Genomic DNA, 25636 nt, shown 5'->3' with positions numbered 1-25636 from the left:
AGGGTCAGAGAGTGGGTGCTGGGGACGGGGGGTTGGGTGGGTGCTGGGGATGGGGACGGAGGAGAGGTACTGTAGGGTCAGCGGGTGGGTGCTGGGGACAGGGGAGGGTAGGGTACTGCAGGGTCAGCGGGTGGGTGCTGGGGACATGAGGGGGTGGGTGCTGGGGATGGGAGTACTGCAGGGTCAGCGGGTGGGTGCTGGGGACGGGGTGGGGGGGTACTGCAGGGTGAGCGGGTGGGTGCTGGGGACGGGGTGGGGTACTGCAGGGTCAGCGGGTGGGTGCTGGGGACGGGGTGGGGTACTGCAGGGTCAGCGGGTGGGTGCTGGGGACATGAGGGGGTGGGTGCTGGGGACGGTGTGGGGTACTGCAGGGTCAGCGGGTGGGTGCTGGGGACAGGGGAGGGTAGGGTACTGCAGGGTGAGCGGGTGGGTGCTGGGGACGGGGTGGGGTACTGCAGGGTCAGCGGGTGGGTGCTGGGGACGGGGTGGGGTACTGCAGGGTCAGCGGGTGGGTGCTGGGGACATGAGGGGGTGGGTGCTGGGGACGGGGTGGGGTACTGCAGGGTCAGCGGGTGGGTGCTGGGCTGAGCTCCCGCTAGCTGCTGCAGAGGTTTGCAGCTTCAGTGCTGCTGGTTTTGGGCTGGTCAGCTGGTTGCCGGGAGACCGGCTCCTTACCACGGCCTGCATAAAGACGGAGACAGCCTCGGGGCTGAGTTTGCAGGTTTCCAGGATCTGTACACACTTGGCCAGGTGTTCCTCCCCGGCAGACAGCTCCTCAGTCTCCGTGTGGTTCAGGCCGAGCTGCAGCTCCAGCACCGCCGCTTTCTGCAGCCACTCGCAATCCTGGGCCCGCTCATCCTCCAACTCCCCGGCCTGGGCCCGCTGGCCCAGCACAGCCTTCAGCTCCTTCAGGAGCTCCCGGGCCGCGTACTTGGAGCGGTACGGCTCGGACTCCGGGTCCTGTTTGGATTCCACCTCCGACAGGTTCAAGGCCCGTGAATATTTCAGCTCCAGCTCCCGGTCGACTGCCTGTCCCGCCATCTTCACCCGCAGTGACAAGACAGCGCCACCTGTGGCGGGGAGGAGGCAGTGCAGGATCTGGGACAGCGCCACTAGGCGGCTGGAAAGAGGCAGTGCAGGATCAGGGACAAGCGTCACACTGACATCCTCCTTAACCCTTTGTCACTCCTGAAAAACCGATCTTTTCAACTAAGCTTCCGCTCATCTGTCCTAATATCTCCTTTAAGGGCTTAGTGATAATGTGTTTATAACGCTTTTTGTGCGCCTTGCCAAGTTTTGTTACATTAAAGTTGCTATATAAATTGTTGTTGGTGTTATCTGTGCATTTTAAACACTCATGTGACCAATTTCATGGCTTTACCACTTTGCAATTAAATGAACGTGCAGGACCCCGGAAGTAGCAGCTTCTTGTAATGCAATTGTCACAGCCCTGGTCTGGCTCATTCTCACCCAACACCTGCAACTGTCCCAAATCTCAAATTGTCTCATTTTGGTATTCAATGAGGCAGCTTCTGATGTACCAGTCACCTTAGTAGTCCAGAAAACACTGTTACTTACTAGCCCCCTGTATGCCTCCAGGCAGCTGGCAGTATCATTCAAACAAATGTTAAACGAAGGTCCTGGTCAGACTCATCTTGATAAAGGAATTGTAATGGATTGGGTGAAAATTGAGGGGAAAAATGTACTGGAAAGGCTGACCTTGCTTAGGAGTGGATAAATCATCTGGTCAAGGCGGCTTGCATCCCAAATTGCTAAAGGAACTGGTGGTGGAGACAGTGAAAGGCCATTCAGTTTAACATCAATGGTGGGTAAGGTTTTAAGCAACAATAATTAAGAAAAAAATTAGCAGGCACTTGGTTAGGATTGAGTTATTTAAGGAGAGCCAGCATGGATTTATAAAAGTTCAATTGTGCTTAAGCAATCTAACTGGATGAGGGGAATGCAAAGGATGTTGTCTATATTGATTTTAAGAAAGTACTTCACAAAATGCTACAGGAAAGGCTAGTTAACAAAAGTGGTTCATGGAATAAACAGGTCAGTATCAACTTGGATAAAAAAAAATTGGCTTAAGGACAAAAACAGTGAGTCTTGGTAAATGGTTATTTTTCGAACTTGAGGATGGTAGTGGTGCTGGGACCATGATTTGGATATTGGAAGAGAGCAAAATTTCAATATTTGCCAATGATACCAAACTTAGTGTGGCAAACTGAGGTAACCAATCAACTGTAACAGGACATAGGTTAGAAGAATGGACAGACAAATGGCAGATGAAATTGATTAGAGAAGCAGAGTTGACACCTTTCTTATCTCCTACCAAAATGTAATAACAATGGCAGAGTTCTAAAGAGTGCGCAAGGAGAGGGGAACTTGGGGGTTCATGTGCATCAATTTTCTGAAGGCAGGGCATATTGAAAAAGTGATTAATAAAACATAAGAGACATTGGGTTTCATGAAGAGGTATGGAGTATAAAAGCAAAGTTATGCTGAACCTTAATAAATCTCTGATCAGGCCAGAAGTGGAGTACTGTGTCCAGTTCTGGTCACCATACTCAGGAAGGATGCTAGGGTCCTTGAGAAGGTACAGAATAGATGTACAGAATGGCTCCAGAGATGGTTCCAAGGATAGATTGGGAAAGCTGGGGCTGTTTTTCTTGGAACAAAGGAGATTGAGGGAAGATTTGATAGAGGTGCACAACCTTAGGCCAGATTCTGGTAAAGGAGACAAAGCTGTTCCCAAAGGCTGACAGTACAAGGACTAGGGGACACAGATTTAAGATTTTGGCAAGAGATGCAGGGGGCTAAGGAAGAACATTTTCTACACAGCAAGTGGTAATGACTTGAAATTCGCTGCCTACAAATGTGGTGGAAGCAGAAAAAAATGAATGATTTCAAAAGGAAACTGGATGGGCACTTGAGGTAAATAAACTTGCAGGGCCAAGGGGATAGAATGAGGGAGTGGGACTGACTAGATTGCTCTATAGACAGCCAGCATGGACTCAATGGGCTGATTGGCCTCCTGGTGTAATGACACTATATCATGCCCACTTCTAGTCTGACCCAACATGAACACTTATACTTTCTGATCACAGAGACAAGTGAAACATTCAAGCACTAGAGGCTGTGTAGGAAGAGCCACAAGGTTAATTCGCACAATTGGAGAAATGAGGATGGATTGGAGAAACCTGTAATTTTCAGCCTGAAAAGACAGTGTCAGGTCAGGAGACTGGAACAAGTAAGGAAAGAGAGTAAGACAAGTAAAAGGCAAATCTGATATGAAAAGGTCACTACATGGAATGGACTCCTCAGAAGAATAATGGAGGCATCTTTTAAAAATAATGAGGCCTTACAGTATATTGACGATAAAAGACGATTGGCTAAACACCTTCCTCAAACAATTTTTTTGTCATCCTGTGAAACCGAGAACATGCTTTGGTTAGGAAACTTCCAATATCACATTGCAACTGAAAGATGATATGTTTCACAAGTTCAGCAAACAACAGCTTTCTTCTATTTATCCAAACTCAACACCAAAGGGTTACAACCCGAGAGGAAAGTGATTGAATTGGAATGCCAATGCTCAAGGCTTTCACACTGAGCTGAACGCTGCCAACTTTCAAAGAGACAGGAGGGCTGATAAATACACCATTCAACAGAGGGCAGCCACACACACCACAATTATCTCCACAAGACTCTGAATTAGCTGATCTGAGTCAGGGAGTGACCTTAGCAAGATTGAGGGGGAAACCATGCAGGGCTCATGTTCCAAATCACTCTCACAACCACAGCTGCTGAGAACGTGGCTATACAACCATCTGGCAAGTTGAGGACCAAGTCCAGTTGTGGTGTCCCTTGATAGAACGCTCTGCTCATTCACTCCTGGACCCATGCATCAAGCACGCAAGAGCTAGATTATTGGAGAATTGTACCTGAACAAGACTTAGTGGCTCCTTCCTAATGTCTGCACTGGAGAAGGTATATGGCTAGTGTTTCTGCTGATTAACAAATATTCACAGCCTCAAAAGTTAAAGGAACACTTTTTAATTTTTCTGCAACATCCAAGTAAATGATCCCTTGATTCCAGCACCTAGCTGTTATCCAACAAATTCCAGCCAGTGTCCTGTGCATTTAAAATAACGCAGGAATACACAAGTCTGACACGCACAGCCCAGTGCAGCCTTTAAATCAGTAAGTGGGGCAGTCAGATGAGTTATATAAAAGTGCGAGGTCTGGCATGCGCCTGTTCACGCCCAACTACCAGACGAATGCTCTATTGAAATTTCTCTTCATGCCTCTGCCGCTCTGACCCCTGTTGAATCCTCCTCCTCTGTTGAAGGAATGCTTCCTGAATTTGGACCCTCCATCTCGTCTATCCTCCTCCAGTTCTGGTAACTTAGTTGCGACAGTGAGCTGCCAGCGACGACTGTCCTGCCAGCTTGCCTGTGAAAGACACCACAACCCTGTTAATATACAGCAAGTTCACTCAGAATATGGAGGATACCCTGCTTGGGACAGAGGTCAGGAATACTGGGAAACCCCAACTCATACCAGATACCAGGAAAACCCAACGCACACTGGATACTTGGACTATCTTCAATGGGAGAGTTACAGAACTGGAAGGATTGGCTTCAATGAGAGAGTTAAGGTATGAGAGAAATGAGTTTTGACCGGCTGAATGGCCTTATCCTATTATGTTGTAAGACACATTGGTTTTTACAATAAATAGTCTTTGATTAAATGATAACTGTGTCAGCAAAAAGCTGACATGTTGTCAAGAATTAACAGGTTTCCATACAGAAAGGTGAACATACCTTCAAGACTTCCAGAGAATCTTCGGGAATATCGAAACACACACCCTAAACAAGGAGATACATAAAGAGTTAGTCCATGCCAGCACACTGAGGAAGTGGGGCACTTATGTAAGATCACAGTTTAGGTTTGGCTTCTTCTGCCAGGAATGCCCCATTCCAAAAAAATCTCAGATCCCAGTAAGTTTTTCCATTGAACTTGCACCTGAAATTAATATTACACCATTTTGTTTTTTAATGGCTGAGTTTTATTTGAAAGGTTGAACATACAACACAAATGCCCACAGGGAAAGAAAACCATCCAAATCACAGCATTGGTAATACAAGGGCAGAAAGGGCAAATACCACTGGGATCTGATTGATAAATCTTTGAGATACACTGACAGGGAGCTCAGTGTGTGCAGTTGCCATCCTAGAAAGGTCCCGTTTGAGCCCTAGTGTGGGAAGCATGCTAAAATCATCAGCAATAAGCAGTCATCTGGGCAGTGTACTGGGCCCATGTCCGAGATCCACCTTAAAGAGCGCTCCACCACAACAAGGCCAAGACGCCATTTTTTATTTGCCAACCACAATACCAACTCCTAGCTTTCTTCTTTCCTCAAGAAATATGCAAAATGTCAGATTCTGCTTGACACCACAAACACAGCATTGTGTAACCATCCTGTGCACTGCTTACAAGTATCTGACATTTGCAGACTGTGAAAGTGAGCACCATGGAACTGCACAAAGGGTAAACCCCTGTTCTTGTTAACACCGCCCACCATTAAACCTACGTGTTCTCATTTAGGGATTATCCACCAATGCCACACTTGAAACAAACCTTTCCAAACCTCCAAGCCCCCGAAATTAAAACAGGACAGATTGTTTAGGTACTAGAAATGAGAGCTGAACTGAGCTGCATGGTCCTTTTTCCAGGGATCATAGACTGCATACAGCTCTGGCTTATAGCTACAGACTTGTCTGATTTGAAGGCTTTAAATGCTGCAGCACATTACCTGCACATTGCCAACATACCATTTTACCCTTTAGGAATCTCATCCTCTTCACTTTGCTTTCCACTGTCTCGCCCAGCTGTTCCTTCAGCCCTCGCCATGCATAGCCGATACTGTGCATCTCCATTGAACAAGCCAACACCATTGTTGTATACCCCTGAGACAGAACGTGTGTGTTAATCTCCAAGTTAATTAAGGCAAATAAACAGATCCACATTTACCTAATAAGAGCAATCAATCATTTTTGGTTAGAACATGTTAGATCTGAAAGAAATAGCTTTGGCATGCTCATGAACTGCACAGGAAATTTTATTCAAGATAGTTCCTCATTTTGGATTTGCAAAAGGCCTTTGATAAGGTCTCATGACTAAGGTCAGAGCACATAGAATCACGGGGCAGGTAGCAGAATGGATAGCAAACTGGCTAAAACTAATCCAGAAACTGGGGTTAAAGGATGGGAAGTGGTGTTTTACAAGGATTGGTACTGAGACCACTGTTGTTCATCATTTACAAAAATGATTTGGACTCAGGAATCAGAAGTGTGGACGAGACCAACATCGGGTTAGGGGTAGAGTTAATATTGAAGAAAACCATTACAAAATACAAGACATTAACAAATTTACAGAATGGATATGAAATGACAAATGAATTTTAATATAGGTTAAGTATGAGGAGGTGGTTTCAATAGGAGGAATAAGGAGCCATATACAATTTGCTAGGGGGTTGGAATCTAAAAATAGGGAAGCCCTATTACAACTGTACAGGGTATTGGTGAGGCCGCACCTGGAATACTATGTACAGTATCGATCCCCGTATTTAAGAAAGGCTAGACTGGCATTGCAGGCTGTTCAAAAGAGATTTACTGGGCTGATTCTGGGATGAAGACATTGACTTATCAAGAAGAGCTAAACAGGTTAGGCCTTTATTCATTAGAGTTTAGAAGAATGAGGGGTGATCTTATTGAAACATACAAGATTCTGAGGGGGCTTGACAGGGTCGATGTTGAGAAGATGTTTCCATTAGTGGGGGAATCTCAAACTAGGAGACATAATTACAGAATAAGGGAACACTCATTTAAAACTGAGATGCGAAGGAATTTCTTCTCTCAGAGGGTAGTGAATGTCTGGAATTCTCCATCCCAGAGAGCTGTGGAGGCTAGATCACTGAAAGTATTTAAAGAGGAGGTAGGTAGGTTTTTGAAATATCGGGGAATTGAGGGCTATGAGGAGCTGGCACGAAAGAGGAGTGGGACAGATCAGCCATGATCTTACTGAGTGGCGAGGCCAGCTTGAGGAGCCAAACGACCCACTCCTGCTCCTATTTCTTATGTTCTTATGGTGACTAAATGTCTAAGTGGGGTATAGAAGCAGAGGGATCTGACACACAGTCAGTAACGACGCAAGTTACTAAGGACAGAAAAAATAAAAAACATGGTGTTGGGGTTCATTTCCAGAGGGACAGAAATCAAAAGCTAAATACTGCGGATGCTGGAGATCTGAAATAAAAACCAAATGCTGAAAAACTCAGCAGGTCTGATAGCATCTGTGCAGAGAGAAACAGAATTAACGTTTTGAGTCCAATATGACTTCTTCAGAACTGAACTTGAAACATTAACTCTGTCAGAGTGGTTAGAATGTGGAACTCACTACCACAAGGAATAGTGGAGAAGAATCTCATTGATGTATTTTAGTATAAGCACATGAGGGAGAAAAGAAAGATATACTGATAGGGCAAGATGAAACAAAATGGCAGCGGGGTTGACATTGAGAACAAACAGCAGCATGGATCAGCTGGGCCAGGTGTTGTATAATTTTCTGTTTCAAAGTCCATGAGTTAACCTCCCAATACAGCAAGTAGCCTTAATGAGCCAGGGGCAGCCAGAGGTGGTCCTCCTACCTCTGCAGGGTCATAGCTAGAGTGGTATGGTTTGCAATTGATACAGGGCAATGGCGAGAGAGCAGGGATTAGTTTACAGGGGAGCAGTGGGATTAATATATGTGGGGGGGGGGGGGGGAGGGGTGGCAATGGGATTGGTTTGGGACTGATACAGGGAGCAGTGGGATTGGTTTGGGACTGATACAGGGCTATGTGGAGACAGCAGTGCAGTTCAATTGGTTTTAGATCACTGTGGCAAAAGGCTGGCACAGATACAATGGGATGAATGGTTCAGTGGGTGTGCTGTAAACTCTATGGCAGTGTCTCTGTTGCAGCATGCCTGGCAGGTGGTGGTGGCAGGCTGGAGTCCACACTTATCCAGCAGGGTCTCTCGCAGTACAAACTTTAAAGTATAGGTTGTCAATAGGTTAGAGTCTGTAATATCCTGCGAGATTGTGCACGTGAAGGACAGGGCAAGAGACTGGATCTTGATTACCACCAGGATTCAGTTCCCCAGTGCTGGCAGCTCTCCAGTACCCTGAAAACTGCCCACTCGTTTGTTCAGTGAGGATTGAGACTCTTCACCAGTGGACAGATCAAAACTGAGATATATATTTGGGTGAGGGACAGGAGTTGAAATCTGGTTCATATTCTTCTTTCCCAGTCTTGTGGTGGGGTGGGGGTAGTGATCAGACACTCTCAGTGCAGCCTGCTATATCCGATGTAATACTGCATCACTAATGAAACTGCTCCCCATGCCCTGAAGGGGCTCTGTGCCACAATGAGGAATGAGCTTCATTTGGATGCAGCCATGCTTACCGCATCTGAGTTAAGGAGGGAGCGCTGTTCAATGCTCTTTGCCCCCGAGATATGTGCCAATGCAGCAGCTAAAGCCTCCAGTGCTCCTCGCTGCTCAATCAGGTTTTCTGCAGCCGGACGGAATCGTTCGATTGCTGCTGCCGGAATGGAATCCAAAGATCTTTTAAACACGAATGCAAAAATGATTAGCTGGTGATATTGACTGATTCTCCCACCAGCTTTATCACTCATTTACTTGTCAATATTTCTCATACTAACCTAATCTCTACCCCACCCAATCTCCATGCCCCCACCACCCACTTAAAACCCAACTCCCCAAAAATGGTGAATTATTTTTTGTTCATTTATTTTTTCATGACATTTGGGCATTGCTGGCTAGATCAGCATTTATTGTCCATCCCCAACTGCCCTTGAGAAGGTGGTGGTGAGCTACCTTCTTGAACCACTGCAGTCCATGTGGTGCAGGTACAGGTGGTTAGGGAGGGAGTTCCAGGACTTTGACCCAGTGACAGTGAAGGAAGAGTGATATATTTCCAAGTCAGGATGGTGAGTGGCTTGGAGGGGAACTTCCAGGTGGTGGTATTCCCATTTCTCTGCTGCCCTTGTCCTTCTAAGGGGTCGTGGGTTTAGAAGGTGCTGTTGAAGGAGCCTTGTGGAGAGCATTACATCACACCCCTAACTTGTGCCTTGTAGATGGAGGAGAGGCTTTGGGGAATCAGGAGCCAAGTTACTCTCCACAGAATTCCCAGCCTCTGACCTGCTCTTGCAGCCACGGTACCATAGAAAAGTTATGGCACAGAAAGAGGCCAGTTCAGTTTAGTTTCTGGTCAATGGTAAACCCCCCCCCACCCCAGGATGGTGATGGTGGGGGATTCAGTGACGGTAATGCCATTGAATGTCAAAGGGTGATGGTTAGATTCTCTCTTGTTGGAGATGGTCATTTCCTGGGGAACTTGTGTGGCACAAGTGTTACCTGCCGCTTATCAGCCCAAGCCTGAAGACTGTCCAACACTTGCTGCAAATTGACATGTTTCAGTTTCTGAGGAGTCGTGAAAGATGAGCACTGTGCAATCATCAGCGAACATCCCCACTGCTGACATTATGACAGAGGGAAAGTATTTTGGTGTGGCTCAATGGGAAACTATGATCACTTGGTATACCAAGTGTAGTGTACCTTTAAAAATAATACATGTTAGGAGATCACATGGTCTGTAGTAACCAATAGGAGAGTAGCGCGGGCTACCACAGCAGACAGTGCAGAGATGGAGTTGGAGTTGAAAGCACACATGTAGTTGCTGCTGAGTATATTGTAAATAAACTTAAAGTTTCCACCCAAGAAGTGTCTGTGGATCAACTCTATCATTGATAGTATAACTCAGCCACCCTACAACACTAAGCATGAATAGTCAACACCTACTGGTTATTCAGCTTGGCTGCCAACACGGATTCTGTCAAGCAGGGAAAGCCAACACAGATCACGGATTCTGAAAACCTACTTAAACAATGAGTGCCTAGCTGTAGCCTTGCCTTGCACTAATCACATTTTAAGCAATACTTTGGTTACCCTCCTTGCCAGGCTACACACCTCTTTCCACCCTTACGACTGCCATGTTCAGCCTCCCAGCATTAGGACCCATTTATCCTCATCAGATCCCATTGATTCCCTCATTTCAAATACTGAACCCAAATCCTTGCCCAACTCAAGCTCTGGCCCCCTTTGGAACCACCCCCTCTCACTGCCCATGTTAAGCTTCAGATCATTACAAAGGCAGGCAATGGCAGCCAGGATTCAGGAGCCCTGCAGGTATTAAGCTGAAATCCCATGTTACCGGATGGCATCCTTGTAGGAAGCTTCAACGATGTCGGTGGCCGTCGGAACTCCAACACGTTTGAATGTCAAACCCTTCAAGGACAAAGCACAAAATGGAATTATGTAAAAAAGCAACAAATCTCAAATGCTACAGTTTCCCTTCTGAATTAGATTAGTTTTTGCAAGAAATTTTTATCCACCTTGCTTACTTCAGAGAAGAGAAATGAAAGTCAATCTTGTTTGCTGCGAATATTGAAAAATATCACAGCAGAAATGATGCCGGTAAAGGGGAAGTAGAGAAACTGTGGATTAGACACTTGCCTCTCAGCTCTGACATCCAGGCTCAACTCCAGGCCAGCTCCATCAGGGAGGAATTCAATCTGCTGCCCATGACCCTGCACTGAACAAGTGGGTCATCTCAATCCAGCTCTTGGATGTCTGTAGTACAGAACTGCCTTGATTCACACACCAAAGCTGCAATCTGATTCAGAGAGGAAACAGGATGGCTGGTGATGGAAAGCAGGCAGAGTACAGGAAGACAGACTCTGTATCCAAGTTCTGCTGCATCTGATCCCACAGTTCACAACAATGAAATATCAACTTGCAGCTTGAAGGTTGCTCACCAAGACTCATGAACAACTCTACATATGTATATATAGGGGGGCAGATGTTTAGGGAAAACATCATATATCAGGTAACAAACATAATATTCAACTAAAACAACAATGTTGATGCATTACTTCACTATGACAAAAAAGGTCTTTGGTAAACTCACTATGCCAACCAGTCAGTAGCTGAGCTGTATAATCAGGAACGTGCCATGTCTAATGCCCCTCAGTCAACTGGACACACTCAGGGCAGAGGTGCCCCTGGGTTACCCAGTCATCCTTCCTGGAAAGTGCAACCTGGGTGTTAGATGAGAATGGGAGTAGGGAGGTTGGTATTGGCATTTGGGTGAGGCAATGAAGGAGAAGTAGCAGGCAGGGCACTGAACCTCTGAGTGATAAACACCTGAGAGGAGAGAGCGATGTTCAATTACTAAACTTTGAGTGGGGGAGCGTTCAGCAAGCATCTGGCTTTAATCAGGAACAGAAATGGCTGGAACATGCACAAAATCAGACAAGTTCTCATAGTTGAAATCAATATTATTGCTTCTGTTCGCTGCTGGTTAAGGGCAACTTTACATTCGCTGGGACAAAGCTTTCATTATCATCACTTATCTAAAGCGCACTGTACAACACACTTCACATTAAAATGTACTTACAGCTTGCTGTTCCACAAATCTCAGATGGTCCTCCTCCTTACGCTGATAAAAACAGATGCAGACCCCTGTGCGCCCAGCTCTACCTGTACGACCAGACCGATGAATATAGGAATCCACATCCTAAATCAGTGATTAATCAAATTAGAACACAGAAAAACTTCTTCCAAGAACTTAATTGTAGCAAATCACCTCAAACCCCAAGTTGCAAAGCACATCAACCAACAAAACGTTTAACAATTTATTTGGGGGAATATTGGTGGGGTGCCTAAGCAACCCTCTCACCATTCAACTCACTACAAAGTCTGGAGCTTGTCACAAAAGATCTTGAACATTAAGCTCCAAGTTTAGGTCAATTACCACATATACTTGAGTAACGGTCGATCTCATGTATAAGCTATCGACTTAGGCCAAAAAATCCAAACTCTTTCTACTTACCACCCACTCACCACTGAAGTCAAAATTGCCCTGGTGCAAATCTACTCACATCATTAAAGGAAGCTGCGCACCCCCCCCGACCCCCACTGTGGTCGACAGGGCCCTGAACTGAATCCGACCCGTTTCCCACTCTTCCGCTCTCACTTCTTTCCTTCCCTCTCAAGGGTTCCTCTTGTCCTCACTTTCCACCCCACCAGCCCCCTATTCAAAGTTTCACCCTTGGCCATTTCTGCCAACTCCTGCATGATGCCACCGCCAATCACGTCTTCCCCTCACCCTTGGTCAGCATTCCAAAGGGAATGTCCCCTCTGTGACACCCTGGTCCATTCCTCCATCAACCCCAATTCCTCACCCCCCCTTCCCATACAATTGCAGGTGGTGTAATGCATGCTCCTTTACCTCCCCAGGCCCCAAACACTCCTTCCAGGTGAAGCAATTCACTTGCACTTCTTTCAATTTGGTCTACTGTATTCGCTGCTCACAATGCAGTCTCCTCTACATTGGGGAGACTAAACAAAGCAAAACCGCTTTGACAAACATCTTCGCTCTGTGCACAAGCATGACCCAGACCTTCCTGGTGCGTGCCATTTCAACACACCACCCTGCTCTCACATCCACATGTCTGTCATTGCCTGCTGCAATGTTCCAGTGAAGCCCAATGCAAACTGGAGGAACAGCACCTCATTTTCCCATCAGGCACTTTACAGCCTTCTGGACTCATACTGGGGAGGCAGTGGCATAGTGGTATTTTCACCAGACTAATAATCCAGGAGCTCAGGGTAACGCTGTGAGGACCTAGGTTCGCATCCCATCATAGTGCAATTTGGATTCAATAAAAACATCTGGAATTACAAGTCTAATGATGTCCATGGAACCATTGTTGATTGTTGTAAAAACCCATCTGGTTCACTAATGTCCTTTAGGGAAGGAAACCTGTCATCCTTACCTGGTTTGGCCTACATGTGACTCCAGACCCATAGCAATGTGGTTGACTCTTAAATGCCCTCTGAAATGGCCTAGCTACTCAGTTCTCAAGGGCAATTAAGGATGGAAAATAAGTGCTGGCCCAGCCAGCGACACCTCCATCCCATGAATGAATAAAGAAAACATTGAGTTCAACAACTTCAGACCATGAACTCTATCCTCTATTTTTGACTTTTTTTCTCCCTAAGCGTCAGTCTGTATCTTGTTCTCAATGTTTTGCTTTCAGACAGTGCTGACCCGTTTTCTGCTACTAACACATTCTGCTATTTTGTTTTCAGACAAAGCTGATCCTTATTCGGCTATTAACACCTACTCAGGACCAAAGCTTTAGTATTTAATACTATCATTTACCCTCCTTTTGTCTTGTGTTCCATGACATCATTTAACCGCTCCTGCCCTCTAACCTATCCCTGACCACCTGCCCCTTCCCCCTTTTCAACAGCATAAAAGCCATCACATTTCTACCTCTCTGCAGTTCTGAAGAGTCATACTGGACCGAAACGTTAACTCGGTTTCTCTCTCCACAGATGCTACCAGACCTGATTTCCAACATTTTGTGTTTTTAATTCAGATTTCCAGCATCCACAATATTTTGTTTTTTTACCAAACTTAAAATTGTTGAGATTGCAGAGCAGACAAATAATTGTGCAGCAGCGAGAGAATTCAAGATATCGGAGAAGAACGTTAAAGATTGACAGAAGCTCTCTACAGATGCCTAAGATTAAATGTGTAAGCCTAGCATGTGGCTGCGCTTGGAAATTATATTGCAGAGTACATCAATGAAAATCGCTGAAGTGGATACTCAGTTTCTTGCAGAGCTATCCAAATCTTCACTCTGAAACAAGAAAATTAGCCATTGCAAGACAGCCCTGGGTGGTGTACCAGGTTTATGAAGAAAAACGATTTGGTACAACAGCAGAAAGCCAAGATTTAACAGCACCTCCCATCAGAATTTGATGATAGGCTTATTGCATTTCATTGGTTTGTAATCAAACATCGACAAAAGAATGGGTACAGATGGGCCTGTATTGGGAACATGGATGAGACTCCCATGAATTTTAACATGACAGCCAGTCAAATGGTTAGCAAAGTTGGAGGGAAAACAGTGTTAGTGACGACAACTGGCCATGAAAAGGGCAGATTCACCGTTGTGCTGCTGTGTATGTCTGACGGGACAATGCTTAAGCCACCGGTGATATTCGAGTGAAAAACCCTCCCAAAATAGTAATTCCCAAAAAAACCAGTTGTCCACATTCGCGATAAAGGATTCATGGATGAAGATGGCTTGAAATATGGCTGAGGAAAGTTTGAACCAGGAGGAAGTCTTCTCACATGGGACATGTTTAGATCACTCCTTGTCAATGATGCTGTTGAAATCAGATTGCAAAACAGTGATATTGCAGTGATTCCCAGGGGTCTAACCAGCCTTGCTCATCCACTGGATGCCTCTCTAAACAAGCCCTTCAAGGATTGCGTGAGAAAAAAGTGGAATGGCTGGTGATCAGGTGAGAGAAGACATTCACCAACGAAGGTAGCACACGGACCCCAATGTGACAACCCTATAAATGGTTGTTTAGGCCTGGGATGAAATCAGAATGGAGATTCTCGACAATTCATTTAAGAAACATGGGATATCCAATGCACTTGATGGCACAGATGATGATTACTTGGGGAATGACATGGCCGAAGACAATGTAATTGCTGATGAAGATGATGTTGATGATCCACATGATGCTGCCATTCAAAAAGCAGACTGGGACATGTTATTTGATTCTGAAGACGAGGAGGGTGATTTTTATAGATTTTAATATATGCTCAGTACATGCTCTGCTGATTAGTATTCTTTTCTGTGCTGTGAAAAAGCTGATTGAAATTGTATAAATTTGCATATATGGCTTTGTTTTTGATGAATTTGATAAATTTAACATATACAAATTAACACCCGTTATCATGGAAGTTATTATTTTATAAATAAAAATTCAAAAACATAAATACTTCTTGACTCCTATTGGGGGCCGGGTTGGTGGGAACACTCTCCAACTTGGCAACTCTGCGATAGCGAGACAACAGGAGAGGGTAGATTTCAACCCCTTGAAAATATTTCTCACATAAAAGTCAACCCCCTACTTTTTGGCTAAAAATTTAGCCTCAGAAGTTCGATTTTTACACAATGCTTGGACAAACTAATACCGTTTAAACAATGTTTGTAGAAATCAGTAGGAGAATTCACAAACCAATTTAGAAGTGAGTGGTCCACAGGATTTGGGTCAAATTTCTGGAGCTCTCTCCCTAACAGCACTGTGGGTGTACCTACACCACAGGGACTACAGCAGTTGAAGAAGGCAGCTCACCATCACCCTCTCAACAGTAATTAGGGATGGGCAATAAACGCTAGCCTAGCCAGCAATGCCCACATCCCGTTAATTAAAAAAATTCCACCTGACTAACTTACCTTTGGTGGGCAGCCCTGTATTACCAGGTCTACTTCTGGAATGTCCAAGCCACGGGCGGCCACATTGGTGGCAACCAGCACCTCGAAGGAGCCATCCCGGAATCCCTTCAGTGTGATCTCTCTCTGTTTCTGTGGAATGTCCCCGTGTAAGCACTGAGCATCCTGCAGAAAGTACCACAAACTTAGTTAAGTGAAATGAAGGTGTGGAGTAACCCAACAAAATGTTATTTCAATGATTTGGATGCTGGGATTAAATGTAATATTTCTAAGTTTGCTGACGACACAAAACTAGGTAGAAGTGTGAGTTGTGAAGAGGGCGCAAAGATGCTTCAAGGAGATTAGGAGAGGCTAGGTGAGTGGGCAAAAATTTGGCAGATGGAATACAATGTGGAGAAATATCAGGTTGGAAAAACAGAAATAGAGTATTTCTTAAATGTGAGAGGCTGGAAAGTATTGAACTTCAAAGGGACTTGGGTATCTTGCTCATGAGTCACTGAAAGCCAACACGCAGGTACAGTTGGCAATTAGGAAGGCAAATGGTATGTTGACCTTTATTACAAGAAGATTTGAGTATAGGAGTAAAGAGGTCTTACTACAATTATACAGAGCCTTGGTGAGGCCATACCTGGAGTATGGTGTCCAGTTTTGGTCTCCTTACCCAAGACAAAATATAATTGCCATAGAAGGAGTGCAACAAAGGTGTACTAAACTAATTCCTGGGATGGAGGGATTGTCCTCTGAGGAACGATTAAATAGCCTTGGCCTTTATTCTCTGGGGTTTAGAAGAATGAGAGGTGATCTCATTCAAATATACAAAATTCTGACAACGCTCAACAGGATCGACGTTTGAAGGACGTTTCTCCTGGCTGGGGGGTTCTAGAACCAAAGACACAGTCTCAGAATAAGGGGCAGGCCATTCAGGATTGAGATGAGGAAGATTTTTTTCACTCAGAGGGTGGTGAATCTTTGGAATTCTCTGCCCCAGGGGGACATGCAGACTGATGTTGAGAGTGTTCAAGGCTAAGATTGATAGATTTCTACATATTAAAAATATCAAGGAATACGGGGATAGTGCAGGAAAATAGTGTTGACGTAGATCAGCCATGATCTCATTGAATGGTGGAGTAGGCTTGAAGGGCTGAATAGCCTACTCCTGCTCCTATTTCTTACGTTCTTAAAAGCAGTGTTATCACAGGCACCCTGGGGGAAAGTTGATTACATGATTAACTGTGTGAACACCCAGCAATGGTGGGTACAGATCTGTCACTGTATTATACTGGGGTACAGTACCAGTAAGAACAGATCTATTGCTATATAACATGGTATAAGATTGGGAGAGAGCTCAGTCAAGCTCAGAGAGGATGCAGTACCTGTTTTATTGAGGTGTTCATCACCAACTCATTTACTTCCTTCTTTGTTTCGCAGAAGATGATAGTTCGCCCATGACTGCCGCTGTATACCTGGATGACATCACCGATGACTGCCGCTCGCTGTGTCCAATGGCATTCTATGGCCAAATGCTGGCAGAAAGAGAAAATAAAATGAGTTTAAGAACTTTGGCTACGGTTTCAACTCCTCAATTCAGACCTGAACCCAAGAATGTGAACAGATATTGAAGCCAGTGACCAAAGACCTAATTCAGTAAACGCAACAACTGACCAACCCTGGTATGGTGTGTAGGGTTTTCAGTAAAACTAATTACAGGCCTGTACAAGTTTCATACTGTATATTAGAGCAAAACAGCAAGTGTGTCCAAACAATGTGGGAAATGTCTGCAAAAGGCAGGCTGAGCTGTGACACCATGGTTAAAAACAGGGATCAAAAAACAAGTGTACTGCATAACACTGAAGCACAATGGACTTGGGTATGCTTACTAGAGTGACCTGGTACAAATCAGCTAAACGACACTTGGACAGTACTATTGTAAACACTGCCAGTCTAAGGAATGGGTATTTTCATGCAGCACCAGAGAGAGCAGAGGGGAAAGGGCTAAAGTCTGATCATATTTTTTTCTTTGGTGGCACTTTATTACATGATACTTAACATTCCACTTACAACTAATTTCCACCAATTGCTTTTCATTCCATAAATCAAGCATATAGATCTTCAGTCAATGCAACAACTGCCCAGCCCTGGAAAACTGGACAAACCCTGGACTGGGCTTATCCGAATTCCCAAATTCCTAGGCTACCATTCTCTTGCAGTTTTAAATTTGCCGATCCAAATCCCAGACCCTCCAATTGCACTAACCATAGTAAATGCTGGCCAGGGTTTTTCTAGTAATCCCGTGCCCTTCAGTATTCCCTTCCCTGGGCAATACGCACTCAATGTGGCAGGAACACAAATCTAAAAAAGGCTTTTGCACACAACAATCACCCAGAGGCAACAAACTGAAATCCAGTTTGTTTAATACTCTCCTTCAGGTTGAGTTTGATGCTTTTGAGTGAGAGATATTAGGCAGAGTAATGGGTTTGGCTCCTCAGTGTCAGCATTAAATACACCTGGGCCAGGTATAACAATTTCTGAACTGCGTTCAGGATTTTCTAGATCAGTATGTTTCTAGCCTAACAGGAAGCTAGTTATTGATGGATCTGGTTCTGGGGAATGAAGTGGATCAAGAGGGGAACATTTAGGCAACAGTAATCGTAGTTTAAGGTTTAAGTTGCCGGTGGAAAAGGACAATGACCAATCCAGAATAAAAATGAATGATGGAGCAGACTCAAGGGGCCAAATGGTCTACTTCTCCTATTTCGTATGTTCGTGTGGACGGGATGCTGATTAAGCTGGCTGCTTTGCCCTGGATGGTGGCACGCTTCTAGAGTCTTGTTGGAGTCGTACTGTTCCAGGTAAGTGAAACTCCTGAGTTATGCCTTGTAGATGGTGGACAAGCTTTGGGAATCAGGTCAGAGTTACTCACCCAGACTCCCGTAAAGGCTCTCCGTGTAGCAATCCAGTCAGCCCCACTCCCCAGTTCGATCCCTGTAGCCCTGCAGGGTTTATTTCCTTCAAGGGCCAATCCAATTTCCTTTTGAAATCATTGATTGCTTCTGCTTCCACTATCCCCATGGACAGCGAGTTCCAGGTCATTACCACTTGATGAGTAAAAAGGTTCTTCCTCACATACCCCTGCATCTCTTGCCCAAAACTTTAAATCTGTGTTTCCACCATTAAATCTCCCTTTCATCTCCTTTGCTCCAAGGAGAATGACCCCATCTGCCACTTACCTACCCATTCTGCTAGCCTATATCATGGTGCAGCCAATTCTTATCATCCTCACTATTTGCCACTTCTCCAAGTTTGGTATAATCAGCAAATTTTGAAATTCTACTCTGTATTCCAAGATCCAAATCATTTATTGCAAAAAAAAAGTTATCCTTGGAGAAAACCACTGACGACCATCCCCCTAGTCTGAAAAATAATCGTTCAGCACATTTCGATGTTCTCTGTCCTAAAGCCAACTTTTTATCCAATTGGACACTGACCTTGCTATTCCAGGAGCCTCAATTTTGTTAACCAGCCTTTTATGTGGCAATTTATCAAAGGTTTTCTTAAAATCCATATAGACAACAGCCACCATATACCCTTCATCAGCCTTCCTTGTTACTTCATCAAAAATTCAACATTAGCATAGTCTGAAGCAGAAACTGCCTTTTACAAATCCATACTGGCTCTCCTTAATTACATCAAACCTCTAAGTGCCGATGAATTCTTTTCCCCCCCAATTCTTGTTTCTAAAATCTTGTACGGTATTTATATGGCTGGTCCTTTCCAATCCATGGTAACCCCCAGGATGTTGATGTTGGGGAATTCAGTGATGGTAATGCTACTGAATGTCAAGGAGGAGGATTGGATTCCCATTGGCTCCAGTTTTGCTCTGGCTCCTTGATGCCACACTTGCTAAATGCTACCTTGATGTCAAGGGCAGTCACTCTCACCTCACCTCTTGAATTCAGCTGTTTTGTCCATGTTTGAACAAGGCTGTAAAGAGGCCAGGAGCTGAGTGGCCCTGGCAGAAACCAAACTGAGCGTCAATGAGCAGGTTACTGCTGTTCAAGTGCTGCTTGATAACACTGTTGATGACACTTTCCATCACTTTACTAATTATATCATTTTGCTGATGATCAAGGCTGGGCTGATGGAGCAGTAATTGGCTGGATAGGATTTGCCCTGCTTTTTGTGGATAGGACACATCTGGGCAATTTTCCACATAATAGCTGTACTGGAACCATTTGGCTACAGGTGCGGTTAGTTCTGGGGCACAAGTTTCCAGTACTATTGCCTATCTATATTAATGCCCTAGAGCTTGGTGTATAGGGACGATTTCAAAGTTTGCATCTGAGGCAATACTTGAGTATTGTGAACTGTGATGAGGATAGTGTTAAACTTGAAGAGGACATTGACAGGCTGGTGGAATGGGCATATGAGATTGAATGCAGAGAAGTGTGAAGTGATACATTTTGGTAGGAAGAATAACAAAAGGCAATATAAAAGATACAATTCTAAAGAAGATGCAGGAAGAGAGAGACCTGGGGGTACATGTGCATAAACTAATGAAGGTGGTGCAGCAGGTTGAGGAAGTGATTGCCACTCCCCCACCCTCTCCCCACATCCCTGCATATTCCTCCTTTTCTGATATTTAGAAAACTTAGAAAAATTTAGGGCAAAGGAGGCCACTCCACCCATCATGTTCACGCCAGCAGAAAAATGAGCCACCCAGCCTAATCCCATTTTCAAGCACTTGGCCCGTAGCCTTTGGTTACAGGACTTCAGATGCATATCCAGACACCTTTTAAATGAGTTGAGGGTTTCTGAAGGAAGCATTTTCCTATGAAGCATTTTAGCTACATTGTCATGTTCAACTATAATCTTCTAAATCCCTTAAAGGTCTAATGCAGTCTCTTCCAGCTCCCAACAGAGGTGAAAAAACTATTTCATTGCAACACCTGTCTAAAGTCTTTTTTTTTCATTCATTCATTCATGAGATGTGGGTGTGGCTAGCTAGGCCAGCATTTATTACCCATCCCTAAGTGCCCTTGCTTAGAGGGCATTTAAGAGTCAACCACATTGCTGTGGGTCTGGAGTCACATGTAGGCCAGACCAAGTAAGGACGGCAAATTTCCTTCCCTAAAGGACATTAGTGAACCAGATTTTTACAACAATCGACAATGGTTTCATGGTCATCATTAGACTTCTTAATTCCAGACTTTTATTGAATTTAAATTCCACTATCTGCTCTGGTGGGATTTGAACCTGCGTCCCCAGTGCATTACCCTGGGTCTCTGGGTTATTAGTCTAGCGACAATACTACTACGCCATCACCTCCCCATCTTAAAGACTTTTTCGCATTTAGTTTTCTTCAGTTGTTGCCTTATTATACCCATCCCTACTCTTTCACTCAATAATTAGCTTTATACTTAGAAAAATACTCATTTTAAATACTTTTCTTACAATGCTCCTGGTGCAGCCATTTAGGTTTACTTTTGCAACCTTTCTAACAAGTGACCCAGACATTGATTTGAATGCTGCCGAAAAGCATTCCCCAGTTGATTATTCCAAATCTATCGACATCAGTGAACTGAGTTTCAGTTGAAACTCATTTCCCCCATGTTCAAACTTACCTCAACAGTTGTAGCTGCCCTCTGAGTCCGTTTTCCGATGAGATCAACCTGTTTGTGCTGTACTTTCATGTACTTCTTTGCAACTTGGTAAACCCAGGGAGGGCAGGTTGCAGAGAAGAGGAGTGTTTGAGGATTGTCTTTGGAATCTTATTGCGGGGAAAAAACAGAAATTACATTTCATCAAAATCAAATGAAAATCACAAGTGAGGCATCATTGAGTTATAGAAGGATCACAAGCAGCAGGGTTCACACCTGATGCCCGACCCATTAATGAACCTCCTGTGTCATTTGCCAAGTTAGACGTAGGATCATCAGGCAGGATGCAAGAATCAACAAAGATGATGGCACAAGGATTTCAAAAGTTTATCTAATGAACTGATGGTCATGTTAACACAAAGTCCTATAAGAGAAGCGTGTGCATAAAACAACAAAAGACCCTGACGAGCAGCACGTTTCCCCATCTTACATAATATGAGCAATAGGAACAGAAGTAGGCCATTCAGCCCTTCAAGCCCGAGCCACCATTCTATTAGATCATGGCTCATCATCTACTTCGACACCATTTTCCTGCACTATCCCCATATCCCTTGATGTTTTCAAAACGTAGAAATCCATCAATCTCTGCCTTGAATATACTCAACAACTGAGCTTTCACAGCCCTCTGGGCCAGAGAATTCCAAAGATTCACCACCCTGTGTGTGAAGAAATTCCTCCTCATATCAGTCCTAAATGGCCTGCCCCTTATTTTGAGACTGTGTCCCTTGGTTCTAGACCTTACCACCCACCCCCAACAAAGCCAGGAGAAACATCCTTCCTACATCTATCCTGTCGAGCGTTGTCAGAATTTTATATGTTTGAATGCGATCACCTCTCATTCTTCTAAACTCGAGAATAAAGGCCCAGGCTATTTAATCCTTCCTCAGAGGACAATCCCTCCCTCCTAGGAATTAATTTAGTGAACATTCGTTGCACTCCCTCTGTGGCAAGTATATCTTTCTTTAGGTAAGGAGACCAAAATTGTACACAATATTCCAGGTGCAGTCTCACCAAGGCTGTATATAATTGCAGTAAGACATCTTTATTCTTATTGAAACTAGGAGGCGTAGGCCATTCAGCCCTTCGAGCCTGCTCCGCCATTCATTATGATGGCTGATCATCCAACTCAATAGCCTGTTCCCGCTTTCTCCCCATACCCTTTGATCCCTTTCGCCCCAAGAGCTATATCTAACTCCTTCTTGAAAGCATACAATGTTTTGGTCTCAACTACTTTCTGTGGTAACCAATTCCACAGGCTCACCACTCTCTGGGTGAAGAAATTTCTCCTCATCTCAGTCCTAAATGGTCTACCCCATATCCTCAGACTGACTCCTGGTTCTGGATTCCCCCACCATCAGGAACATCGTTCCTGCATCTACCCTGTCTAGTCCTGTTAGAATTTTAAAGGTTTCTATGAGACCCCCCTCATTCTTCTGAACTCCAGCGAATATAATCCTAATCGACTCAATCTCTCCTCATAAGTCAGTCCCGCCATCCCATTCAATTGCTCCAGTCTTTCTAGAAACCGTAATTATTATTGACTTAAGTCTTCTAGGATTTCTCCCATATTGAAAACTTCATTGAAGGTGAGTCACTTTGTCTATTCCAAAGTCTTCTAAACTTTTAATTTGTTCAATTACTATTTCATCTGGGCCTTTGGCTTTATTGTTTTTCATCTCAGTTATTGCTGTTCTTACTTCATCTTTCATGATCTTTGGGCCATCCATATTTTTCTTAATTGTTAGCTGGCTGTTGTCCTCAAATAAGTCTTGTAACTATTCAGTTCATCTTGCAAGCACTTGGGGAAATTATCATGGAAAGGGACCATGTTTCCGTTTTATACATCCGCCAGATGTACACTCAACTTTCCCTCATGTCTTTATGCACTGTTCCCAAGTCTGTGCTTTTACCGTTTTCTATTCCTTCACATTTTTTGTTCATCTGCTTTCCCTCCTCTTCAACACATTGTTTAAGCTTTTTACTCAATTCCTGATAATTCTGATAATCTATTTGCTTTAGCTTCTTTCTTATCCTCCATCAGGTCCAATATTTCATCTGTCATTCATTTTTGTTTCTTTCTCTTTTAATTGGGAGTGGTGATTTTTAATAATTCTAACGCTGATGTTTTGAACCTCATCCATGCCATTTTCTACTTCTTGTCTTGAGTGAACCAAAGCTCTTCTGGTCAGCCTCCCCCCTTGGTTCCTCCATAAACTTCATCTTATCCAAATTCTGTTGTCTGTATCCAACCAAGTCCCTCTCTACCTCCATAATCTCTTCCATCCCGACAACTTTCCAAAATCTCTGCACTCCTCCAATTCTTTCACATCCCCAATTTCTTTGTCCCAGCTATCTGGGATTCCTTCCCTAAACCTGTCCTCTGACAGACCGGTCCTAATATTTCTTTAAGTAGCTCAGTACCAAACTTTCTCAGTTAATCACTCCTATGAAGTGCCTTGGACAGTTTGTAGGTATTAAAGATGCTATCTGAATGCAATTTATTGGTCTACACTGCTCCAGAGCAGGTTGGCAACACAAAACTCTGTCCCAACAAGGTGCTATGGTACAGGCTCAGATTGTTTCGGAAGTAAACTCTAACAACCAAATAACAGAAGCTAAAAACAGAGGAAAGGAAAAGAAAAACCCACCTTTTTTGTATGCAACTTTCAGAATATCCTCCACCTGCTCCGCAAAGCCCATGTCCAGCATCTGATCCACTTCGTCCAGGACCACGTGCTTCAGTTTAGACAGGTCAATTTTCATGTTCTGGAGATGGTCCCTGATCCTCCCGGGTGTCCCCACCAGAATATCAATGCCATTACGAATGCTGTCCACTAAAAGACAATTCAACAGTAACTCCCTCTGTGCATCCCATCTGAACCAAGCACATTTCTCATATAACCAGGGTTAGTCATGAAATAACGCCCATTACTTCACCAGGAATCAAACGATTAACTACCTTAAAAAGACTTTCTAATAGCATTGTGGATGTACCTACGCCAGATGAGCTGCAGTGGTTCAAGAAAGTGGCCCTCTATCACCTTCTCAAGGGCAATTAGAGATGAGCAACAAATGCTGGCCTTGCCAGCGACACTCATCAAATGAAAGAATGAAAAAAAGAAACAAGTTGGCACACAACAAAATGGCCGTTCACCGCCAGTACTGAGTTGAATTCGAGCCCTGGCTGATGACACAGTATTCCCTGTCTATTTGTTCTAAGGAATCAATGTCGGCACTAGAATAGGTGCACCTTCCCAGAGCACCAGTTTGGGGCCAATCTTGGCAGTCTCCTGGCTGAGGGGCGATGATACCTTTTCCCTAAATTAAGTCTCCCACCTAGCCATACCTTCCATCACTTGTCCCATGAAGACCACTGTGGTGCTGGTTTGACTCTGCTCACTAAACCACAATTTAAATTCTCTCCTTACTCCTCGGGCATACTACTCTCCTTTCGAGCATCTCACTCTGTTCTATCCCTCTTGCCGCTCATTCAGAATTCCTAGTTTCTACCACCCTTCCAAGTACAATAAAAATTTTACCAATGAGCTATCTTCATCGTTTTTCTCCCTCAGGCTCTGGAATGTATAACACATCTCGATGGTTCCAACCTACAGCTAAACTCATCATGTTCTCACTTCTGAGTTCACTGCCCTCTGATCCTCACTTAATCTTACCCTCTGTGTAAATTCCCCAACTCCTATTTAGGGCCACCAACTTGACCTTGTCATTTCACACGCCCTCACTATTCTTATTGTATCAATCACACGTAAGGCAATCACTGATCATTTTCATGTATTACTCTCTGCCCACAACCCCAATTTCTTCTGTATCTGACCTTGAAAAAAATTCTCCCCAAATTGAAATGGGGCTAAGACCTCACTCTGGCTGTGACCTTCGAACAATTAAGATTTAACCTGGTAGTATCGAAGAAATCTGCATCTCGTTATCTCTGAAGGGGTGCTAACAAGCCCTGAGGGCTGCAGAGACCAAATTCAAAGGGAATCAGAGGTCATTTACATTTTTTCATAAAGCAAACCTGGCCAACCAGAGTCTGACAGTCTGCTAGGACAAACAGCCCTGCAACCTTCCTTTCAAGTTTTTAATGGTTATAGCATTAACAATCTCAGGAACCCAGAGAAAGGGATATACACCCTTTGTCAAAACCCAAGTGGAGAGGTGAGAGTCATGTGACATGGCCCCCTTGCTGGCAAAACTAGTTATACTATCTTGTTGTATTGCAAATCAGTCTGCCATCTTCCATCTATTGAGCAGCACCACAGAAGAAGGGCTCTGTCCAGGTTTGAATGCCTGGACACCATCTACACTGTTTCTACTTTGTACCATCACCTATACCATCATCTCGTCATGGGAGTCATCTCTACTGGAAAAGTGAAATATCCAGCATCAATTTTCAACCTACAGACCTCTGTGAAGGAATATAACATTGGACTTTTGATTCTTGACTCACGTGAAACAATAATTGTTTGCTCTGTGTTCTTTGTCCTGTGAATCTTCTCTTTCTATC

General features: G+C 44.2%; 2 protein-coding genes across 3 annotated transcripts in view; both read right to left on the bottom strand.

The window, feature by feature from the left end:
• Nucleotides 1-1071, bottom strand: part of LOC121290209 (kinesin family binding protein) — a 29489-nt gene extending 28418 nt beyond the window's left edge. For both annotated transcript variants that reach the window (XM_041210495.1, XM_041210496.1), the window contains exon 1: nt 676-1071. In XM_041210495.1, coding sequence (XP_041066429.1) covers nt 676-1041 — 366 coding nt within the window. In that variant the 5' untranslated portion in view covers nt 1042-1071. The remainder of the gene's footprint in view (nt 1-675) is intronic.
• Nucleotides 1072-4043: 2972 nt separating this feature from the next.
• Nucleotides 4044-25636, bottom strand: part of ddx21 (DEAD (Asp-Glu-Ala-Asp) box helicase 21) — a 42093-nt gene continuing 20500 nt past the window's right edge. The window contains exons 6-15 of the mRNA XM_041210163.1: nt 23760-23945; nt 21076-21221; nt 16828-16977; nt 15458-15619; nt 11587-11706; nt 10342-10415; nt 8513-8672; nt 5841-5975; nt 4830-4874; nt 4044-4458 (exon numbers count right to left, since the gene is read on the bottom strand). Coding sequence (XP_041066097.1) covers nt 4273-4458; nt 4830-4874; nt 5841-5975; nt 8513-8672; nt 10342-10415; nt 11587-11706; nt 15458-15619; nt 16828-16977; nt 21076-21221; nt 23760-23945 — 1364 coding nt within the window. The 3' untranslated portion in view covers nt 4044-4272. The remainder of the gene's footprint in view (nt 4459-4829; nt 4875-5840; nt 5976-8512; nt 8673-10341; nt 10416-11586; nt 11707-15457; nt 15620-16827; nt 16978-21075; nt 21222-23759; nt 23946-25636) is intronic.

This window comes from Carcharodon carcharias, chromosome 17 (genome assembly GCF_017639515.1).
Source record: "Carcharodon carcharias isolate sCarCar2 chromosome 17, sCarCar2.pri, whole genome shotgun sequence".
NCBI classification, from domain to species: Eukaryota; Metazoa; Chordata; class Chondrichthyes; order Lamniformes; family Lamnidae; genus Carcharodon; species Carcharodon carcharias.
This window is presented reverse-complemented; position numbering and strand designations above follow the sequence as displayed.